This window comes from Podarcis bocagei (assembly GCF_964188305.1).
Source record: "Podarcis bocagei genome assembly, chromosome: Z".
In the NCBI taxonomy this organism is placed as follows: domain Eukaryota; kingdom Metazoa; phylum Chordata; class Lepidosauria; order Squamata; family Lacertidae; genus Podarcis; species Podarcis bocagei.
In genome coordinates, this window is record NC_138140.1 from 52,410,200 (window position 1) to 52,433,018 (window position 22,819).

General features: G+C 47.2%; 1 protein-coding gene across 1 annotated transcript in view; it reads right to left on the reverse strand.

The window, feature by feature from the left end:
• Positions 1-22,819, reverse strand: part of GPC4 (glypican 4) — a 113,553-nt gene that overhangs the window by 20,425 nt on the left and 70,309 nt on the right. Inside the window, exons 3-4 of the mRNA XM_081180471.1 lie at positions 13,493-13,884; positions 2,650-2,815 (exon numbers count right to left, since the gene is read on the reverse strand). Coding sequence (XP_081036597.1) covers positions 2,650-2,815; positions 13,493-13,884 — 558 coding nt within the window. The remainder of the gene's footprint in view (positions 1-2,649; positions 2,816-13,492; positions 13,885-22,819) is intronic.

Here is a 22,819-nt window from a genome sequence, read left to right on the forward strand (position 1 = left end):
TGTTCATCTTGCTTTACTGGCCGAGGGAGCCAACATTTGTCCACAGACAGTTTTTCCGGGTCATGTGGCCAGCATGAAACGCTGTTTACCTTCCTATTTATGTACCTGCACTTTGACATGCTTTCGAGCTGCTAGGTTGGCAGGAGCAGGGACTGAGCAATGGGAGCTCACCCCATCACAGGGATTTGAACCGCTGACCTTCTGATTGGCAAGTCCTAGACTCTGTGGTTTAACCCACAGCGCCACCCGCATCCCGTAAACATGTGTATATCTGGTTATAAAATAAACAAGCAAACACACACACTCACACTCACACACATCTGCATGTATTAGTGGAAAAACAACAGGACTGGCTCTGTTTCTGTGACTGTAAATGGTTTTAACTGTTTCCAACAACAAAATTTAAATGTTTGCAACCTGCTCTGGATGAAGAGCAGGCAACACATTTAATGATACTAATGATAAGAGGAACAATGATAATAAGAACAGAAACATAAAACAATGCAATGTATAAGGAAAAATTGCACACAAAAATGTTTCCCTTAGGATAAACAAGTACATCCATACCTTGGGTTACAGATGCTTCAGGTTGCGTTTTTTTGGGTTATGGACCGCCAAAACCCGGAAGTACCGGAACGGGTTACTTCCGGGTTTCGGTGGTCGTGCATGAGCAGAAGCGCTAAATCGCGCTTTGCACATGCGCAGACGCACCACTGCGGGTTGCGAATGCTGCAGGTTGCGAACGTGCATCCTGCACAGATCACGTTCACAACCCGAGCGTCCACTGTACTAAAATGCTGGTGAATTTTCACAAGGACTTTTAAAAAGAGAGATCCAGCCTGATGTGGGAGAGTAGCAAAATGAACTTATACTAGAAAAGTTAGAAAGCGGGAGAAACTAAAATTGACACATTTGTCCACCCCTGTTCTCAGGATTTCCCCAAAGGACCCTGGGAATTGTAATTCCAGAGCTACTTAGGGTGGATTTCCCAGAAGGCTCAGAAGTCCTCTCCCTGCTCCACTGATAACAGAGCCAGCTATTTAGATGTCTGGAGCAGAAAATTTCAGTTGCATCCCAATGGAACTAAAAATATTCAAAAGGCCTAAAGAAGGGATAAGGAATCTTAGTCTTGTTGGACATTGGCCTTTTAAGTGTTGTGGATCATTATTTTATATTGTTTTGAATACAGTGCTTAGAGCTGTTCAGTAAAATGCTGTCAGAAAATTCAGCCAGGTGCTATATCACACTTTATACAGCATGGCTCTTAAAAGGTAAGGGGAGTGGCGGAAACCGAGAAAAAAATAATTAAATTAAATTATATGGGGGGGGGGAGAGATCCACTAACACAGAGCTTTTCAATCTTTTTGAGTCTACAGCTCCCTTGACCAACTACCGTATTTTTCGCCCTATAGGACGCACTTTTCCCCCTCCAAAAATGAAGGGGAAATCTGGGTGCGTCCTATGGGGCGAATGCAGGCTTTCGCTGAAGCCTGGAGAGTGAGAGGGGTCGGTGCGCACCGACCCCTCTCGCTCTCCAGGCTTCAGGAAGCTCTGCGCAACCCTCGGGAGACCTGCTCTGAGGATTGCGCAGAGCTGCCTGCAGTCCCCGGCTCAGCACAGCTCTGCGCGGCCATCGGGAGCGGGGCGCTAAGTCCCACCCCGCTGGGGATGGAGGCGCAGAGCTGCCTGCCGTGCCGGGACTGCAGGCAGATGTGCGCCGCCATCCCGAGCGGGGCGCTAATTCCCGCCCCGCTCGGGATGGCAGCGCAGAGCTGCCTGCCTTGCCGGGACTGCGCACTTCTCCACATCGCCAGCCCCACAAGCTCGGGGGACAGCGGGGAGGCAGAGCGTGCCTTCCCACTGTTCCCCGACCTGGTTCTTCCAGCCCCACACCTGGGGGGGAAATAAAATTTTTTTTCTTTATTTCCCCCCCAAAAAAACTAGGTGCGTCCTATGGGCCGGAGCGTCCTATGGGGCGCAAAATACGGTACATTGTTTCTGCGACTCCCCTGGGGGCTCAGGTAGGGAAAACATGCTCTGAACCTCAGGAGCCCAGTTATGTCCCCCCTTGCCTGCAGAGCTGGCAGTCCCTCACCCCTTTTTGAACACCCTCCCTTGTGGAGTGTTCCCTCAGCCTCCTCTCCTCTCCCCTCTCCTTGGGAGTCCTCCGCTACAGCCCCTGTTGTCTGCAGCATCCCTGACCATCCTTCAAGGCACCCCAGGTGCCACAGCACACTGAACTAACAAATAAAGACTTTCAACACTTTGAGTGTCATAAAGTAAGTGTAAACTTCTATGCTTCAAAATGCTTATATTTGGGTCCATTACTAGTTAAAGAGCTAGCTAAAGAACTAAGCAACTAGTCTTAATTGTGGTGGTTTGGTGTAAATCTAGAGGAGTCTGACTTCTTTGTATCTTAACCTTATTTATTAACCTATCTCTTGTTCTTTCCCCTAGCTGACAACCTTCCTGGGATCCCTATTCTTGGGCAATACCTTATCAATTTATGCCAGCCATGTTGTTCTGTTTTTATTAAGCAGTCTATATACACTTTTCTAAATAATTAATTAAATCACACAGGGGTTTGTTTCATTTTGTTAATTCTCCATCGCCTGGTTTAAATAAACTGAACAAACAAGAGCCACTCACCTATGAAGTTATTCCACTCCGTGTCCAGCTCGCCTTGGTTGGCGAGGCAGCCCCTCATGACATTGAAACAGTAGTTGTAACATGGCTTGACAGCAACTAGGCCTTGGCAGTACGGACAGTACATCATCTTCAGCAAGGCTTGGGCCCCCTGCGGTGTGGGGTTGACCTTTGCAGAGAACAAAAATAAAAGCATGGGTGGAGGGGCCGGGAGAAGAACCACTGACAGAACTGTTATTATTGTCTTTAACATTTATAAAGCACCTACTATTTTCTAAGCACTGATACCAAAAGATACAGCAGACTCAGTATCTAACAGACATAGCACAAAAGGAAAAAGGAACAGAGTGGGACAAGGAAAGCAACAGCAGGACCAGCTGCTCCTTCACCAGCCCATGGATGGGGCCACACTGTCCTCCCCCGTGCCTTGCCATGAAGAAAAGCAGCTGGAGGAGGGAAGGTGTGCAGAGCCTGGAGAAAGGACTGTGAAGGAAGGAGTACAGTGGTACCTCAAGTTACAAACGCCTCAGGTTACAAATGATTCAGGTTACAAACTCCGCTAACCTGGAAGAGTTACCTCGAGGTGAGAACTTTGCCCCAGGATGAGAACGGAAATTCTGTGCTGGTGGCACAGCGGCAGCAGCAGCAAGAGGCCCCATTAGGAAAAGTGTGCCTCTGGTTAAGAAGAAGAGTTTGGATTTGATATCCCGCCTTTCACTCCCTTTAAGGAGTCTCAAAGCGGCTAACATTCTCCTTTCCCTTCCGCCCCCACAACAAACACTCTGTGAGGTGAGTGGGGCTGAGAGACTTCAGAGGAGTGTGACTGGCCCAAGGTCACCCAGCAGCTGCATGTGGAGGAGCGGGGAAGCGAACCCGGTTCACCAGATTACGAGACTACCGCTCTTAACCACTACACCACACAGTTTCAGGTTAAGAGTGGACCTCCGGAACAAATTAAGTTCATAACTAGAGGTACCACTGTAATCCTATTTGTCATCTCTGGGACCCCCTGGGAATTTCACCAACGGTAGCCTGGAACTGGGTGCATGCAGTGCAGGTGATGCGGGGAGCCCAAGGAAGCTCTGCAAGACCTGGATGCCTGCCCATAATCCCTGGAGTGAAAGGCGAGGGTGCTGTCAGCAGGTTCCAAGAACCCTCCTTGTTGTGAAATTTTGCAGGGAGGTGATCTGAGGCTGCATTCAGACATGGGGCTTATTTCATTAAGTTTTCCTGGTGATAACGCTTCTGTCCCCACTTCCAACGTTCCATTTACATGGCATTACCTTTTCCATTACAGAGCTGTGGTTTTTTGACCAACACACCACCAGGCCATGCTAAATTTAAATGGTGGCAAAGAACTGCATGCTGGGATACCACCCCCAAATTTCATCTCGTGAAATTACAACACAAAACTTCTGCAATTTTCTGAGTTAACAGGGCTGCAGGTGAATTTTTACCTCTGGAAAGAACACAGGGAATGAGCACTACACTTCCATTAGATTTCATAGAATCATAGAATCAGAGAATCATAGAGTTGGAAGAGACCACAAGGGCCATCGAGTCCAACCCCCTGCCAAGCAGGAAACACCATCAGAGCACTCCTGACATATGGTTGTCAAGCCTCTGCTTAAAGACCTCCAAAGGAGAAGACTCCACCACACTCCTTGGCAGCAAATTCCACTGTCGAACAGCTCTTACTGTCAGGAAGTTCTTCCTAATGTTTAGGTGGAATCTTCTTTCTTGTAGTTTGGATCCATTGCTCCGTGTCCGCTTCTCTGGAGCAGCAGAAAACAACCTTTCTCCCTCCTCTATGTGACATCCTTTTATATATTTGAACATGGCTATCATATCACCCCTTAACCTCCTCTTCTCCAGGCTAAACATGCCCAGCTCCCTTAGCCGTTCCTCATAAGGCATCGTTTCCAGGCGTTTGACCATTTTGGTTGCCCTCCTCTGGACACGTTCCAGTTTGTCAGTGTCCTTCTTGAATTGTGGTGCCCAGAACTGGACACAGTACTCTAGGTGAGGTCTGACCAGAGCAGAATACAGTGGCACTATTACTTCCCTTGATCTAGATGCTATACTCCTATTGATGCAGCCCAGAATTGCATTGGCTTTTTTTGCTGCCGCGTCACACTGTTGGCTCATGTCAAGTTTGTGGTCAACCAAGATTCCTAGATCCTTTTCACATGTACTGCTCTCAAGCCAGGTGTCACCCATCTTGTATTTGTGCGTCTCATTTTTTTGCCCAATTGCAATACTTTACATTTCTCCCTGTTAAAATTCATCTTGTTTGTTTTGGCCCAGTTCTCTAATCTGTCAAGGTTGTCTTGAAGTGTGATCCTGTCCTCTGGGGTGTTAGCTACCCCTCCCAGTTTGGTGTCATCTGCAAATTTGATCAGGATGCCCTTGAGTCCATCATCCAAGTCGTTGATAAAGATGTTGAATAAGACCGGGCCCAAGACAGAACCCTGTGGCACCCCACTAGTCACTCTTCTCCAGGATGAAGAGGAACCATTGATGAGCACCCTTTGGGTTCGGTCAGTCAGCCAGTTACTAATCCACTGAGTGGTAGCATAGTCAAGACCGCATTTTACCAGCTTCTTTACAAGAATATCATGGGATTTGCTGAACAGGCTTTCACATCATGTGGAAGATTGCATAAAACATAGAAATCAGGTGAGGAAATGAGAGGAAAATGGAATAAAACACCGTCTGAATGCAGCCTGAGAGTTTGTTTGGATGAGAGGCAAAATTGATTTTTTGCCTTTGTACATGAGGGCGGTTTCCACACACACTCACCCCCCCTCACTATCCTCCACCAAGATAAAGAAAAGCATGATCAGAGGTGTTATCCTTACTGTGTTCTTTATATAACAAATTGTGCATATCACTCTTTCTCTCTCTCTCTCTCTCTCTCTTTCTTTCTTATTGAATTTATATACCACCCTATACTCGGAGGTCTCAGGGCGATTCACAAAATAGAATCAAAATATCAAACCACAAAATACATAATCAAAATAAAAGCAGTAACAACCCAATAACCCCCTACCCCCCCCCCCAGAACACATTTTAAAAGGGCCTAGGATGTCAATCAAATCAACCAAAGGCCTGGTTGAAAAGGAATGTTTTTTGCCTGGCTCACTTGATTGTGATTGAACTGCTAAGTGGTTCGCAAGAAAAATTCTAGTCAGGCAAAGATACGGAAGGAGCGTGTATGAAGCCTGGTTGTTGAGAGGTGTGGCCTGGGAAGAGTTTCAAAGGCCTGAGAAAGATGGTGTGTGTGTGTGTGTGTGTGTGTGTGTGTGTACGCGTGCGTACACACACACACACACACACACACACTTACTTGGCCTACTGAAGCTCTTTACCCCTGGAATAGAATGTGCTGGAAGTGGTTGTGGCTCGCTGGTACTTTGAAAAGCAGCACAGCGCAACTCAGCAACATGTGCTGCAGAGTCAGGAGGTAGCATGTACAAAAAGACACATGTGCGCGCGATGCGGTGATAAATCCTCCAGAAAGGCTTTGGGACTGTATTTAACTGGAAAGGAAAACCGTGCTACAGTTTAGGGTTTCAAGACTTAGATGTCAGAGCTGCATGTTAGCAAGTTTAAGGTTGGAACAAACAGTTCTCCAAGTCTCCAGATTTCCGTAGCTCTGCCTGCCAGCAGCGTAACCCAGACCTTGGAGATTTCTCCATGTGAATTCCAAGGCACTTCTCTGCCTCCTGGCTGCATCTCACACAACAATTAAGAACCCTTAACTGAGGAGTCTGGTGACCAGGAAACGGAGTCTGGTTGGTCGGCACCTTGGATTGGAAATCTTTGCAAAAAAATCTTTGCACCTGGCTTTAAAGAGTCCCCACTGCCTGGCTTTGCATCCTGTGGGCTGGAAACTTGGTTTTAAGTAAAAACCCAAGCTGGGGGGTGGGGGTGGGATGTGACTGGTCCCACTGTTTGGAATGGTCTCCCTCACCATTATTAAGGAACAGGGGACAGCTTTGCACACACAGCTTTGCCCCTACAATAAGCAGGGAAGGAGAGGTCATAGGCCAGAGATAAGGACACATGTTCTACATGCAGAGAGTCCCAAAGTTACCGTATTTTTCGCCCCATAAGACGCACTTTTTCCCCTCCAAAAATGAAGGGGAAATTGGGGTGCGTCTTATGGGGCGAATGCCTGCAAGCCTCGTGCGCCCGGCAGGAGGTCCCACTGGGTGCGCGAGGCTTGGGGCGGCAGCCTGTCGCCCGAAGCACGGGGAGCCCTCCGGAGGGCTTCCCCTGCTTCGGGCGAGTGTCTGCAAGCCTCGCGCACCCGGCAGGAGGTCCCACCGGGTGCGCGAGGCTTGGGGCGGCAGCCTGTCGCCCGAAGCACGGAGAGCCCTCCGGAGGGCTCCCCCTGCTTCGGGCGAGTCTCTGCAAGCCTCGCGCACCCGGCAGGAGGTCCCACCGGGTGCGCGAGGCTTGGGGCGGCAGCCTGTGCTTCGGGCTCCCTGTGCTTCGGGCTCCCCATGCTTCGGGCTCCCCGTGCTTCGGACTGCTTGCGCGCACGCAGAAGCTTGGGGCGCGCTGAGCTCAGCACGCCCCAAGCTCCTGGTGTAGCGCAGCGATCCGCTAGCCCTGGGAGAGCCCCACGGCTCTCCCAGGGCTAGCGGACTGCTTGCCGGCACGCAGAAGCTTGGGGCGCGCTGACCTCAGCTCGCCCCAAGCTTCTGGATTAGCGCAGGGGTCCGCTAGCCCTGGGAGAGGCGCCCGGCTCTCCCACGCTAGCGGAGACCTTGCCGGCACGCAGGAGCTTGGGGCGCGCTGAGCTCCGCACGCCCCAAGCTCCTGGTGTAGCGCAGCGCACCTGGGGGGGAAATAAATTTTTTTTCCCTTTATTTCCCCCCCAAAAAACTAGGTGCGTCTTATGGGCCGGTGCATCTTATGGGGCGAAAAATACGGTAAATCCCCAATATTTCCAGTTAAGAGGATCAAGAAGCAAGTGAGGCTGGGGGGGGGGGGAGGGCAGACAGAAGCCAAAACAAAAACAAAAAAGAGAAAATAAAAGAAACTATTATCTTCCTCTTCCATGTAGAGGTTTGCTACTTCTGGAACCATTAGCCTGGCTTTAAAAAGCCATTTGTTTCAATTTGTCACATGTTAGCTTTATTTTTTTAACAACAACATTGTGTCTAAAACATAATTGTGTGACATCCAGTATTAGTCTTGCTCTGAGTAGACTCAAGCACATTCATTTCACACACACACACTTTTTTCTTTGGTTAGATATGTAATTTTTAAGAAGCATTGCTTGAAATTTTAACAGGTGTCAAGCTACGTATCAGGACAACGTTGGTACGTATCCAATTGGATTTGGCAATGTGGCTGTATTGTCAACTGAAGGCCACGAGTCCTGCATAAACGAAGAATTCTGGTCTCTTTTGGAGCATCAGAAATGAACGGTCAAGACTCAAGAGGGGCATCTGATGCTGCCACAAACGGCTCGCAGAAATGTCAAATTCTGCCCCTCTTCCTAACCGCTTTTCAGCTTAGCCCCAATTTTAAACGACATATAATTTAGCCATGTGTTGTTCATTATGAGGATATTTCTGAAATCTATGAATTGCAAAATATCAAGTTCCCCTCCACCTTGAGTCACTGAGGGATCTGGCTTACATATTCCTGCTCCCACCAAACATACTTTTTTTTCAGTGCCCTCGAGGCTTAGGCAGGAAATGTCCATGCTTGGCAGCAATTTAAACCCGTTGATTTTAATGTCTGTCAAGGGTTCAATAATAGCCCAATTCCCCTGCCCGGGGGCGGGGGGGGGGGAGAGAGATGAGGGAGGGTGAGGGAGAGAACATGTGAAAGAGAAAGTTCCCATACTTTAAAAAAAGAAAAGCCAAAAAGGCCTTCTCTCTGGTTGGAAAGAGCAGCCCAGGGTGGGAGGACAAGAGAGAAATCATATTGCAAATTACAGTGGTACCTCGGGTTAAGTACCGTACTTAATTCGTTCTGGAGGTCCGTTCTTAACCTGAAGCACCACTTTAGCTAATGGGGCCTCCTGTTGCCGCCACATGATTTCTGTTCTCATCCTGAAGCAAAGTTCTTAACTCGAGGTACTATTTCTGGCTTAGGGGAGTCTGTAACCTGAAGCGTATGTAACCCGAGGTACCACTGTAATACATTTCACCTGCACTTGAAAGGGCTCTGCTCAGATTTACCCCTTTGCACCCACTAGCCTATGTCCTATAATTAAGTGAAATTTATAGCCCCAACCATCCCAAGGGCAGGAACAAGAACAATTCCTCTTGGGGGGGGGGACCCCAGAGCCCTGTCCTCCGAAGGGCAAAGTAAAATTTGGAGGAGTAGCAGATAGGTTCTGCTCAAACAACGCTCAGATTAGATTTGGTTATATCGAAACCACAGGAAAAGGAGGCCCCGCTGCAGGTCACTTTTACATGGTGAGAGTTCCTATTGGATGCCCTACTTTCTGTTTGTGAAAATAAGAAGAGCTGCTTTTTTATATATTTTTAATGAATTGCAATATATAAATATTTTTATAAATTAAAAAGTGCAAAACTGTAATGTTAATAAGCTGTATCCAATGTAGCGCTAAGCTAAAGTGACTCGGCATTATATGTGTCCTGCTGGCAAAATGTTTTCACCCATGCAAGAGAATGCATAAGCTGGCTGCTGGTGACTTTGTTGCTGTGCAGTCTTCAACACAACGAATTTCCAGTAGTGCAGCTGTTGCATTGAATTCCCCTCTTGGCCAACATTAAAACTCACCCACCCACTAGCATAGGAGCACTTGAAACACTTGGCAGAGAATTTTGGAATAATAATAATAATAATAATAATAATAATAATAATAATAATAATAATAATGCAAAATGAGGTGGTTGCGTAAGAAATTCAGGTTCCTCAGGAGTGGGCTGAAAATTAAGGCCACGAAATTTGGCTACACAGAATTCCCGTAGATCTGCAAAACTGAAAGAAATTCACGTGGCACGCAGTTAGGTAAGTAGGCACCGTGACATCTGAATTGGGCCTGCCAATATGACTGATTCAACATCGTGAATGTTACATCTTCGTGGGGGCTGAGGCAATTCAGTTGGGGGTGGGGTGGGGTGCAGGGAGAGAATTTTGAGGCTGGGAGAAATGAAAGGGAAGGAAATCAGACAATGGGAAAAGTCAGCATTTTACAGGAATTTGTGGAATTCTCTCCCCAGAGAGCCTAGTCTGCTTCTTCCTTTGCTATATTTTCAAATTCAGTCCCCCCCCCCCCACTGGCTTTATAATTATTAAAAACAAAACCTCAAGATTTTATTGCTGCCAGGCCTTTTTTCCATGATTGAATTTTACTATTATCTTGCTATTGCTTTGCTGTGATGCTTGTTTTCTAAGTTGCCCTGAGAGGGTTTACACTGCAGGGCTGCAAAGAAAACTTAACGCCTGAGTAACATTTCAAAGAGTGCTTCTTGCAGCACAAGAGCAGCAGCTTTGTATTTTGTTCTGAATGGTCTGCTATAGTAATCCATAGTTTGCACAGCCAATGTAAGAGCAACCTTTTGATCTGCATTTATATAGGAAGCTGACTTGTACACAGGCGTCAACTACATCATTAGGAGACAGAAACCACAAACATCGCTAAAGGGGGATCATTGCAATAAGTGTTCCAATGACAAAAGTGATACTGGAAGCTGCCTACTACAAGGTTGGAGTATTTCTCCATCTTGCCCAGAGGCTCCCCAACCCTTTTGGGTCTGGGGGCACATTCGGAAATCTAAGAAGTTGTCTGTGAAACACCCATTTCACAGAAGAAAAATTGGTAATGCTCAGAAACCCCTCCCCTCCCTGAAACAACAACAAGCAAAGCACCTAAGAACAGAAGAAGACCTGCCAGCCAATGGCCTATCCAGTCCAGCGTCCTGTTCTCCCAGTGGCCAACCAGGTGCCCATTGTGGGGAATCAGCAAGCAGGACCTGAGTGTGACTGCAGCTCTCTCCCATTGCCCCTTGCAATTGCCAATAAACAGTATAACATGGGGCATACTGGGGTGTATAGGGTGCTAGAGCAGGGGTAGTACCTTTGGTGGGGGTCATGTCATGCTCCTGCTTGGGTATCATGATTGCGTGAAATCATAACGATTGTGTGATACAATTTCGTGATATCATGATTCATGAAACCATGATTCCGTGGTATCATAGTGCAAAATCATGGTATCATGCAATCGTGATATACAAAGGGTGTATGTGGAGTTATGGGATATTGGCCTGGATATAAGACGCATCCACAAATAAGCTGCCGCCTCCTGGCACTACCACCATGAATGGGGGGGGGGATGGCCGGTGCATGCTGCGTGCCTATCTCCTGGTACTATTGCCTCCAGGAACTACCTCCCTAAGCCAGCGCCGGCCGCCCCCTTTCAGGGAGGTAGTGTTGGGAGGCAGGCTTGTAGCACTTAGTTCTGAATATAAGTCACACTTTAACTTTTCACAGCTGGAATTGGGGGGGGGGAGTGAGGTTTATATTCGGGACAATACAGTAATACCTCTGTTGGGGGACACGTCATGCTCCTTCTAGGGTAGTTTGCCACCTTTGGTCCCCACCCTGCACTCAACTCTCACCTGTGGCTCCTAGAAGCTGTCAGCATGAGACAGCGACCACACATCGTTATGGCTTTGACTGGCTGGCTAAGCTGGGTGAGAGCAGCCGATGGGTCTGGAGGTCCGTTCTTAACCTGAAACTGTTCTTAACCTGAAGCACCACTTTAGTTAATGGGGCCTCCCGCTGCTGCAGCGATTTCTGTTCTCATCCTGAAGCAAAGTTCTTAACCCAAGGTACTACTTCCGGGTTAGCAGAGTCTGTAACCTGAAGTGTTTGTAACCCAAGGTACCATTGTAAAAATAAAAACTGAGATGAGCAGGAGGCCTTGTCAGAAAACTAAGGCGGGTATCAGCAGGAGCTGTGATGCCCATAGCGTCATGGGCCAGGAGTCAGCTTCATCTGCTGAACCGCAGCAGGAAGGCAGAGTGACTCAACCTGCAGCTGATCAGCCTTCAGAGACAGAGAGAGAAGGCACTGATGAGAACCAGCTGGCTCTGGTCTTCTTAAACAGAGCTCTCAGCAGCAGTCAGATGCTGGAAACAACGCCTGTGGTTCCCAACACTACTTTGCTGCTTTCTGCTCCCCATCTGGACCCTTTGGCCTGTGTTCATCTGGATTCCCTGACCTCTGAACTGTCTGACTTCATATGTGGATTCTGCCCTCAAGGAAGTGTTCCTCAGAGACTCCTGGCCCCTGCTTGCTCAGCAGTGGGACTCAGACAGGGCCACAACACATAGGCACCACATTGAGGACTCTTGGACCAATATACTATGCACTGACTAGCAGTGCCTCTCCAGAGCTTCTTCAGGCATAAAAGGTGCTTCCCATGATCTGCTACCTTTCTCAGAGGTGGTAGACGTTTATGGAACCTGCTACCACTGGAGGCAACAATGGCCACCACCTAGGATGGTTTCAGAAGAGGATTGATTGGACAAGCTCATGGTAGATAGGCCACAAGCCACAATGGCTCTGCTCTGCTTCCATGGTCAGAGGCAGTAATGCTTCTGGATACCACTTCCTGGGAGCATCAGGCAGGGAGACGGGTGGTGTTGCTCTCGGGTCCTGCTTGTGGACCGGGTGGCCACTGAAAACAGGATAACGGAGGAGATGGACAACTAGACTGATCCAGCAGTCTCTTATTCTGTTCTTCCTTATCCTTTTAACTGGAGGTGCTCTCAGGGGTTGAACCAGGGAGATCTTACTTAGTGTGCAAAGCTATTCCTTCTGCCTCTGAGCCACAGCCCTTTCCCCCCAGATGCACCGTAAAGGGCTTTCTGTGGTGGACCATGAGCCCACCACCACCGAACCCTAGGAAAGTGGTGGCTGAAACAACGGCAAGCATGTCTGACTCCTGCATCCCCACCAGCAGCAAGAGTGGAGCAGTAGCCAGGGTGGCTGCAAAGCAGGTAAAACGTTTGCTACCACCTCCCTTGCTCTGCTTTGCTACTGCTTCCCACCGATGGGAGAGGAAAGGTGCTGGACACTCCCTGGAGGAGGACCCTGGATTCACTTACCACTGCCAGACTTCGGGGTGGGCAGGTTAAGGGAATTGTTGGTTGCTGTGAATGGTTTTTGTTCTGGGGGGGGGGGCGAGGTTTCGTTTATCTGCTCATCAGTGGGTGAGAGTATTGCTTTGCTTACTGTTTGACTATTGCTAACGTTGCTTGTTACTGTTTACAGGACTTGTGTGTCGTTTTTGTTTTTCCATAAGTTGTGTGTTAGATGAAGTGGTAATGTATTATATGATTTTTCCACCCTGCAAGCCTACCTTGACAAAGGTAGCACATGTGCACATATTTTCTTTAACATAAGTTGCTTAGAGAGCCTTGGATGAAAAGTTACTAGTAAGTACATAAATATAATGCAAAACATTCCTTTTTAACCAGGACTTTGGCTGGTTTATCATTTTAAAAAACCCCCCAAAACCCCACCTTAGACTGAGCTTTAGCACAAATGAAAAATTAAAACAAATCATTATTTCCTGATGAATAGCCTTTGGAGTATAATGAAACTTAAATAGAAAACTATCTTTAGAAAGGTTTTTCCTCCAAAAGCATTTTATTTTTAAAATCCAGTTTAAATTTTAAAAAATCTGATTTAAATTAAAAAATCCTTTTTTGATATATATTTTTAAAAAATCATTGGTTTTTATCCATCCTGCTTTACTGTAATCTTTTAATGTGAACCACCCTGAGGTCTTTGGATATCTTTGGGCGGTATATAAATTCTAACAACAACAACAACAACTCACCACAGACACCTTGCCAACCACGTCCCTTGCCACGGCCAGGCCTTGTGCGAAGGTGCGTGCCGCCACAAACGCCCGCGTCACCTGGAGCTTCAGCTTGCGGGGCACATCCCCAAAGGGCTTGAGCTGCTCTGTGTACTTGCTGACACACTCCAGGTACTCGTCAGAGAAGTGGTACTGGGGGTTGACCAGGCGGAACATGCGCTCCAGCAGCCGGGCCCAGAAGTCGTTGAGCATCTCCTCCAGGTTGACGCTGCCACCAGTGTAGTAGCGCTTCAGCTCCACAAAGAGGTCCTTAAACATTTCTGAATTCTGCATGTACAGGAGGCCGTAAGTCCTTACAAACATGTCGTTCAAGGATTTCTCGGCGTTCTCGAGAAGCTCTCTGAAGAATTCTGCAGGGAAGGGGAGAATGGGTTCACAGAATCATGGAATTGTAGGGCTGGAAAGGGTCGCCTGGCCCAGCTCTCTAGAATGCAGGAATCGCAGCCTAAGAACCCCAGTTGACTATGCACAAGAGGACAAACTTCCAATGTGTCTCCAAAGCTTTGGGTGTAATAAACAAAGCTCAATTTTAATCTAGGAGGGACTGCAAATTAGGGCCACACGTTTTTATTTTGAAGGGTATGGGCAGAGGGGGGACTGTTTAGGACAAGGGTCAGAAGCCTCTTTTGGGCCTCTTTTGCTGCGGAGGCCTCAGAGGACACAAAATGGACTGCCGCATCAAAAACAGCAGATAAAGAGACGCAACCACAAAATGGTGAAGGCATGCCTCCACCACCTCCCACTCCACATCAATGGCCACTAATATGCTTTATTCACAGAGAGGCTCTTTGCATCTCTCCTCTGAATTAAAGTTTAAACTATGGAACTCCCTCCCCCAGGAGACAGTGATGGACACCCACTTGGATGGCTTTGTAGGAGGACTGGACAAATTCTTGGAGGGGGGGGGCTATTGGTGGCTACTAGGCAGGGGGGCCATGCTCTGCCTCCACAGCTGGAGGAAGAAATACTTCTGAATACAAGTTGCTGGAAACCATGGGAGGGCAGAGCTGCTGGGTCTTTCTTGATGGTTTGCCAAAGACAGCTGTTTGGTCACCATGACTGCAGAATACTGGACCAGATGGACTGTTGGGGCCTGATCCACCAGGGCTCTTCTTGTTTTCTTATTGTTCAATGCACCACAATTTCCTTCCCCTCTGATTGTTTTTGAATGCATTTTCTTCTCTCTGGGGGAGAACACATGAGGGGGGGGGATTCTTCAGCACAACCCTAGACCCAGATTATTGCTGATCACTTGCCATGGACTGGGTGGATGCAGAGGAGTAGAGTCAGCAGCTGGTGAACCCCCAAGGAATAAAGGCTCAGGACCGGGGGAGTGGTGGTGGGGTGACAGTGAGTGGCCGCAGGGAGAAGACAGGGGGGGGAGGTGTTGGAAGCAGAAAGAGGCTATGGTAGAGAGCACAGCAGAATCAGAGACAGAAGTGGAGAGGCCAAGAGGAAGATATGAGACAGGCTGCTGAAGAAGCCAGGGAATTTCCTCTTCCTGCTGTGACCTGCTCCCCTCCCAGAACCCACAGAGGTATGAAGAGGGCAGAGCAAAGACAAACAAGGCATTGGAGTGTCAGACTGTTTGGGATGGACCCAGGGGAGGAGGAGACATAAGAGAGCTGCAGGAAGGCAGGAACATCCCCACAACTGCCTCATAGGGGCAAGTTATACTGGGAAGAGGCCTGGGATGTTTTGTTTCTTTGAATACAGGGTTAACTTCACTGACACCTTGTGGGTTATTGCTGACTTGCTCCCAGTCCCCGCCTTAACACCATCACCTGTTAGAGGGGAACCTGGGGCAGGTGCCAAGGGTGGGCACTGTCTAGGGTGCCAGCAGACACCCCAAAGTGCCACATATAGATTCCTGGACACAGAAAACCTTAAATGTTTTAATAGGTGCAACTTCATACACAAAAAGCCAGACCAGCTGATTCAAACTGAAAAAGGAATCCAGACCTAGGAATTGCTCTTGGGAGTGTCCCACATCATGCCTAGAAAATGCAACGTTGCAGAACTGCCACCCCCATCCCAAAAATGAGATAAAGGGTGTGATATTTCCACAGCCTCAGCTCTGTGGTCAGAAGGCACAGTGGGGTTTATTTTGGGGAGGAGTTCATACGAGACTCAAAGAAAACTCAACAAGTAACATTAATACCATCATAATACCAGCAGCGTAATAATCTTAAAAAGTGTCTAATGTGGGACAGATGTCTGTAACAGAAAGCATGATTCCGTGTCCCAGAGTTTCTATGCAATGTTACCTTTTCCCATCTGTCCTGTACGTAACTACTTTATGATTTAATATCGTTCAAAAAAGGAGGGTGGGATGAAGAAGGAAGGTCAATAGGTTTGGAATTCCCAGACTTCTTGTGTGCAGTCCTGATGGTTCCCTGTTGCACAGACTACTGCACTCCTCAAAAACAAAAGCCCCCCTGGGAAGGACGGTAGAACCCCCCCCCCCCACACACACACATTATTTCCTCCAGGGAACTGGATATCTGGCATTTTGTCCTGTGCCTTTTTGTGACTCATGTTCAAAAATTAAAATTTTAATAAAACATGCCTCTGTGCTGGGATCCTCAAAGGAGGCAGTGTTTAGACTTAAAAAGTTGTTAGAAGCAGGAGCAGGAAAAAGAGAGAGTCTTTGGCCCGGTTTGAATTTAAACCTTGTTAAAATGTATGAAGTATGTCGGAGTTCAAATTTTTTAAGTCTTCAAAGTGCTCCAGTACAAAGTCTAACTCAGAAGATTTTCGGGATGGGGTGGGGTTCAAGGAGGGGGAATCACTGAAGTGCATTTTTTAAAAGGTGTTCTTTATTAACACAGTTCTGGGCTTGGAGCTTGACTGAGCAGCAGAAAGCACAGCAACTTTCAGAGTGCAGGAGGAGGAAAACGACCCCTAGGGGAAAAAAGGATTTTATTTTGACACCCGCCTCCCAACACATCCTCTGTCCAGTATCAGCACGAACTTCTCTGCTGGTTCCCATGCCTTGCATTTCCTGTCTACAATTTTCTCTCTCACTCTTGTGTGCATTTAATATATACTATAGATAATGGCTGGGTGGTATGTATTAACTTCTTCTTCTTTTTTGTATGTATTAACTTCTAATTCATTTAATCATTCTGAAAGCTCACCTTGTTCACCTCTGTTTCTTTCTCTTTTATACCTGCCCCCCCCCACTGCAGAACTTTTAATAAGAATAGGAAGGCCAGAGAACACCAGAGAAGGCCAGCTACACCCTTGGAAGCATAGCTGGAAAAGGTTTAAGACAAAACTGGTTTTGAAAATGATGCTGTTAAAACACCTCCATCTGCTAATCCAAAGAGCAGAAGCCTGGGTTACTGAAGAGATTTCTGGCATTATGGACGGAGCTCAGTTATTTGTATCAATGTTAAGAAATAACAAAACAAAACATCTCTATATGTAATAAAACATATACACCGCTCGACTGTAAAAACAACAATAACAATGACAACAACTCAAAGAGGTTTACTTACAGAGATTTGTTTTGTGCTACAAGTCTGTTTCAACTTTGTGTGCCACTTTGAGGTCCTTTACTTGGAGGAAAAGTGGGAATATATATCTGGATAGGTTGGCCTGAACAAAATGCATCTTTGGCAGGTGTAGAAAAGAGTACAGTGAAAGCACCTGCCTGACATCAACAGGCAGGGAGTTCTGCCACACTAAAACATGCCAGAAAGAACACAGCTGCTAATTCCTTGAAGACTGAAGGGGCAAACCATAAGGACAAAGACAGGATGTCCTTCAGATGTTGATGGAATACAACTAACATCATCCACGCAAAAGTGAAGGGTGATGGGAGTTGTAGTCCTCCCAAGCTGGAAACCCCAGGTGGTCAAACCCTGAACTGGGTAATCCAATACCTTACACACAGTCAAGCCATTGGTCCAGTGTTGTCTGCAAATGTGGTGCTGCTTGTGGAGAATGGGAGTTGGGGGGCACCAAGTTGACAAAGGCAAGTCTAAGCTGATTGGCAGCAGTTCTCTTGCATATCAGGCAGGAGTCTCTCCCAGCCTTTCCTGGGGATGCCAGGGATTGAACCTAGAACCTTCTGCAGAGACCATGGGTAGACAAACTAAAGCCCTTCTGAATCCGGCCTGCGGACAGTCCGGAAATCAGTGTGTTTTTACATGAGTAGACTGTGTCCTTTTATTTAAAACGCATCTCTGGGTGATTTGTGAGGTATAGGAATTCGTTCAATTATTATTTTCCCCCAAAAAATAGTCTGGCCCCCAACAAGGTTTGAGGGACGGTAGACCAGCCCCCTGGTGAAAAAGTTTGCTGACCCCTGGCATAGACAATGTTACTGTTAGGTGGATTTTTGGCTGGTTGACTGACCGAATCCTATGTAGTCCCATCTGGAGGGGGGCAGGTTGGGAGAGACTGGCATAAGTTGCATCCTTGTTAGAAGCATAGAATTGTAGAGTTGGAAGGGACCCTCCTGGAATGCAGGAATCTCAGCTAAAGCATCCCGGACAGATGTCCATCCAAGCTCTGCTTATAAACCTCCAAGGAAAGAGAGCCCCCCCCCACCTTCCATCCCACTCTCAAACAGCTCTTGCTGTCAGAAAGTTCTTCCTGATGCAAAGAGCAGCATTGGTTCTTCCTGAAAGGCAAGACTTTGCTACTGTTTCTTCTGGTTAGGTATAAATTCTCTCCCTCTCATGGTTTGTTGGCTGATTAATGAGCCACAACGTGGCCCAGGAATAACCCCTCTGACCTTGAGGGGAGGGAGAGAATTGAGGTGGGGGCAGGGAGGCTGGTCTGCTATCTTGACAGGTTGAAGGGCAAAATGAATTAACACCTTTCATTTGTCTTGGAAATTGGGCTTGTTCTCAAACAAAAGTTGGGCTTTAAGCGATTACTTTTCTTGTTTTATGGCATTGTAAAGGCGTGATCAGCGCTGCAGTGGGTGCTCTGGGTGGGGGAGACCAACGCAAACAATGATTTCTCTGCCTCAGCTTAAAGGTGTACTTCCATTGATACCCTGAACTATTTACAGCCTGTGCTAAATGTTTAAGTTTAGATTAGAAGAACAAAAAGTCACCCTGCTTGACATTCTACAAGGTCATGGAGAACAATAGGTCTCTGCTCTGACCCTGCATGTCCAGGAAGCGTGAACAGTGACTCCGATCTACAACCCTTGTGGGACTTCCAACTCCTTTCAGCCAACAGGGTCAATGGCCAGTGGTGAAGAGAACTGTTGTCCAGTAAAACCTAGAACATCACAATTCCCCCGTAGAATTATAGGATGGTAGAGTTGAGAGGGACCCAAAGGGTCATCTAGCCCATGGCTAGGCAGCCTAAGGCCTGGGGGCTGGATCAGGCCCAATCCCCTTCTCAATCCAGCCCGCAGACAGTCCAGGAATCAGCATGTTTTTACATGAGTAGAATGTGTCCTTTTATTTAAAATGCATCTCTGGATTATTTGTGGGGCATAGGAATTTGTTCATCCCCCCACAAAAAAAAATAGTCCGGCCCTCCACAAAGAGTGAGGGACAGTGGACCAGCCCCCTGCTGAAAAAAATTGCTGACCCCTGTTCTAGCCTAACCCCCTGGAATGCAGGAATCACCAGTGTCTGTGGAAGATTAACATGGGGGGGACTTCATCAAAAGCCCTACTGAAATCAGGCATTTGCCTTTTCCACCAAGCTCAAAACTATCAAAAGAAAAGAAGTAAGATTTGTCCGCCATGCCTTGTTTTTGAGAAACCCTTGTTGGGTCTTAGTAATCGCAGCATCCTTTTCTAAGTGCTTGCAGCCTGACCATTTAATTATCTGTTCTAGGACCTTTACTGGTATTGACATGAAGCTGACCAGTCAGCAGTTACCTGGCTCTTCTTTCCCCCTCTTTTTGAAGATAGGGACAACATTTGCCAGTCTCCAGCCCGCAGGGACCTCACCTGTTCTCCCGGAATCCTGAAGGATTATAGACAGAGACTCCTGAGATTACATCTGCAAGATCCTTTGGCCCTGGAGATCTGAATGCACTTAGAATAGTTCCTATATTGGGCTGCAGCTCCCTCTCTGCATCATTTACTCGGTTATCACAAGGTCTGACTCTGTCACCCAACAGCATTTCTCCATCCCTCATCTACAAAGTGGACCAAGTTACAAATGGTGTATTTGGTTGGCTCTTGCATGCTTTTTTTTTAAAACTGTAGTGAATAGCAACCACTGGTCACCAAATCCAGATCAGGATCAAAGCACTGGAACTCCTGAAGTCTCTCACCACTTGTTTGATGGGGGGCACCTCTAGAACAGCCTCCTCTTCTCACAGGGGCCACTCAGATGCCCCCATGGGAAACCCGCAAGCACAAGAGAAGCCCTCTCACCTTCCGCGGCTTCGGAAGCATTGCTGCCTACAACTGTGAGGGCAGAGCAGAGCTTTCATGGACTGCACACAAACGCTGGCCAATCATTGCTGCACCCAACCAACAGTGTTATGGCAAGTTCCCCCAAGCTGCTGCCCTCTGGCTGTCAGTGAACTTCAACTCCCATCAGCTCTTCCTAGCAGAGCCTTTCTTTCTTTTTCTTTCCTTCTTTCTTTCTTTCGCGATCCCCTGCAGTCGAGGAATCATAGAATCATAGAATCATAGAATCATAGAGTTGGAAGAGACCATAAGGGCCATCGAGTCCAACCCCCTGCCAAGCAGGAAACACCATCAGAGCACTCCTGACATATGGTTGTCAAGCCTCTGCTTAAAGACCTCCAAAGCAGGAGACTCCACCACACTCCTTGGCAGCAAATTCCACTGTCGAACAGCTCTTACTGTCAGGAAGTTCTTCCTAATGTTTAGGTGGAATCTTCTTTCTTGTAGTTTGGATCCATTGCTCCGTGTCCGCTTCTCTGGAGCAGCAGAAAACAACCTTTCTCCCTCCTCTATGTGACATCCTTTTATATATTTGAACATGGCTATCATATCACCCCTTAACCTCCTCTTCTCCAGGCTAAACATGCCCAGCTCCCTTAGCCATTCCTCATAAGGCATCGTTTCCAGGCCTTTGACCATTTTGGTTGCCCTCCTCTGGACACGTTCCAGTTTGTCAGTGTCCTTCTTGAATTGTGGTGCCCAGAACTGGACACAGTACTCCAGGTGTGGTCTGACCAGAGCAGAATACAGTGGCACTATTACTTCCCTTGATCTAGATGCTGTACTCCTATTGATGCAGCCCAGAATTGCATTGGCTTTTTTAGCTGCCGCGTCACACTGTTGGCTCATGTCAAGTTTGTGGTCAACCAAGACTCCTAGATCCTTTTCACATGTACTGCTCTCAAGCCAGGTGTCACCCATCTTGTATTTGTGCCTCTCATTTTTTTTGCCCAAGTGCAATACTTTACATTTCTCCCTGTTGAAATTCATCTTGTTTGTTTTTGCCCAGTTCTCTAATCTGTCAAGGTCGTTTTGAAGTGTGATCCTGTCCTCTGGGGTGTTAGCCACCCCTCCCAGTTTGGTGTCATCTGCAAATTTGATCAGGATGCCCTTGAGTCCATCATCCAAGTCGTTGATAAAGATGTTAAATAAGACCGGGCCCAAGACAGAACCCTGTGGCACCCCACTAGTCACTCTTCTCCAGGATGAAGAGGAACCATTGATGAGCACCCTTTGGGTTCGGTCAGTCAGCCAGTTACAAATCCACTGAGTGGTAGCAGAGTCAAGACCGCATTTTACCAGCTTCTTTACAAGAATATCATGGGGCACCTTGTCAAATGCCTTACTGAAATCAAGGTAGGCTATATCCACTGAGTTCCCTTCATCTACCAGGCTTGTAATTCTGTCAAAAAATGAGATCAGGTTAGTCTGACATGACTTATTTTTCAGAAATCCATGCTGACTATTGGTGATCACAGCATTCCTTTCTAGGTGCTCACAGACTGTTTGCTTAATGATCTGCTCCAGAATCTTCCCTGCTATTGATGTCAGACTGACTGGGCGGTAATTATTTGGGTCCTCTCTTTTCCCCTTTTTGAAAATAGGGACAACATTTGCCCTCCTCCAGTCTGCCGGGACTTCGCCTGTTCTCCAGGATTTCTCGAAGATGACTGCCAGTGGTTCTGAGATCACATCTGCCAGTTCTTTTAATACTCTTGGATGCAGTTCATCTGGCCCTGGAGACTTGAATACATCTAAACTAGCCAAATATTCTTGTACTGTCTCCTTAGTTATTCTGGGCTGTGTTTCCTCTGCTGAATCATTTGCTCCAAATTCTTCAGGTCGGGCATTGTTTTCTTTATCGGAGAAGACTGAGGCAAAGAAGGCATTGAGGAGTTCAGCCCTTTCTGTGTCCCCTGTTTGCATTTCACCATCTTCTCCTCTGAGTGACCCCACTGTTTCTTTGTTCTTCCTTTTGCTACGAACATACCCATAAAAGCCTTTTTTGTTGCTTTTAACCTCTCTAGCAAGCCTGAGTTCATTCTGTGCTTTAGCTTTTCTGACTTTGTGTCTACACGTGCTGGCTATTTGTTTGAATTCCTCTTTGGTGGTTTCCCCCCTTTTCCATTTTTTGTACACATCCTTTTTTAATCTTAATTCAGTTAAAAGTTCTTTAGATAGCCACCCTGGCTTCTTTAGGCACCTTCCATGTTTCCGTCTCATTGGTATTGCCTGACGTTGTGCTTTTACTATCTCCCTCTTAACAAACTCCCAGCCATCATGAACTCCCTTTCCTTTTAGTATTGCTGTCCATGGGATCTCACCCAGCACTTCCCTAAGTTTTATGAAGTCGGCTTTCTTAAAGTCAAGAAATTGAGTCCTAGTATGCTTGGCTGCTCCTTTCCGCTGTATAGTAAACTTCAGAAGAGCATGATCACTCGCGCCTAATGATCCTTCCACTTCTACCCCACTAACCAGGTCATCAACATTGGTTAGGACCAGATCTAAAATGGCTGTTCCTCTTGTTGCTTCTCCCACTTTCTGAACAATGAAGTTGTCTGCAAGGCCAGTGAGGAATCTGTTTGACCTTATGCTCTTGGCTGAGTTTGACGTCCAACAAATATCCGGGTAGTTGAAGTCCCCCATTACTACTATCTCCCTTCCTTTTGCATGCTTGGCCATCTGTTCCAGGAAGGCATCATCTATGTCCTCCGTTTGGCTTGGGGATCTATAGTAAACTCCCACAATGAGGTCTCTGTTATTCTTCTCTCCCTTAATTTTGACCCAAATGCTCTCACATTGGCTTTGAGGTTCTAAATCTTGGATCTCTTCACAGGTATACACATCCCTGACATATAACGCCACTCCTCCTCCTTTCTTGTCTG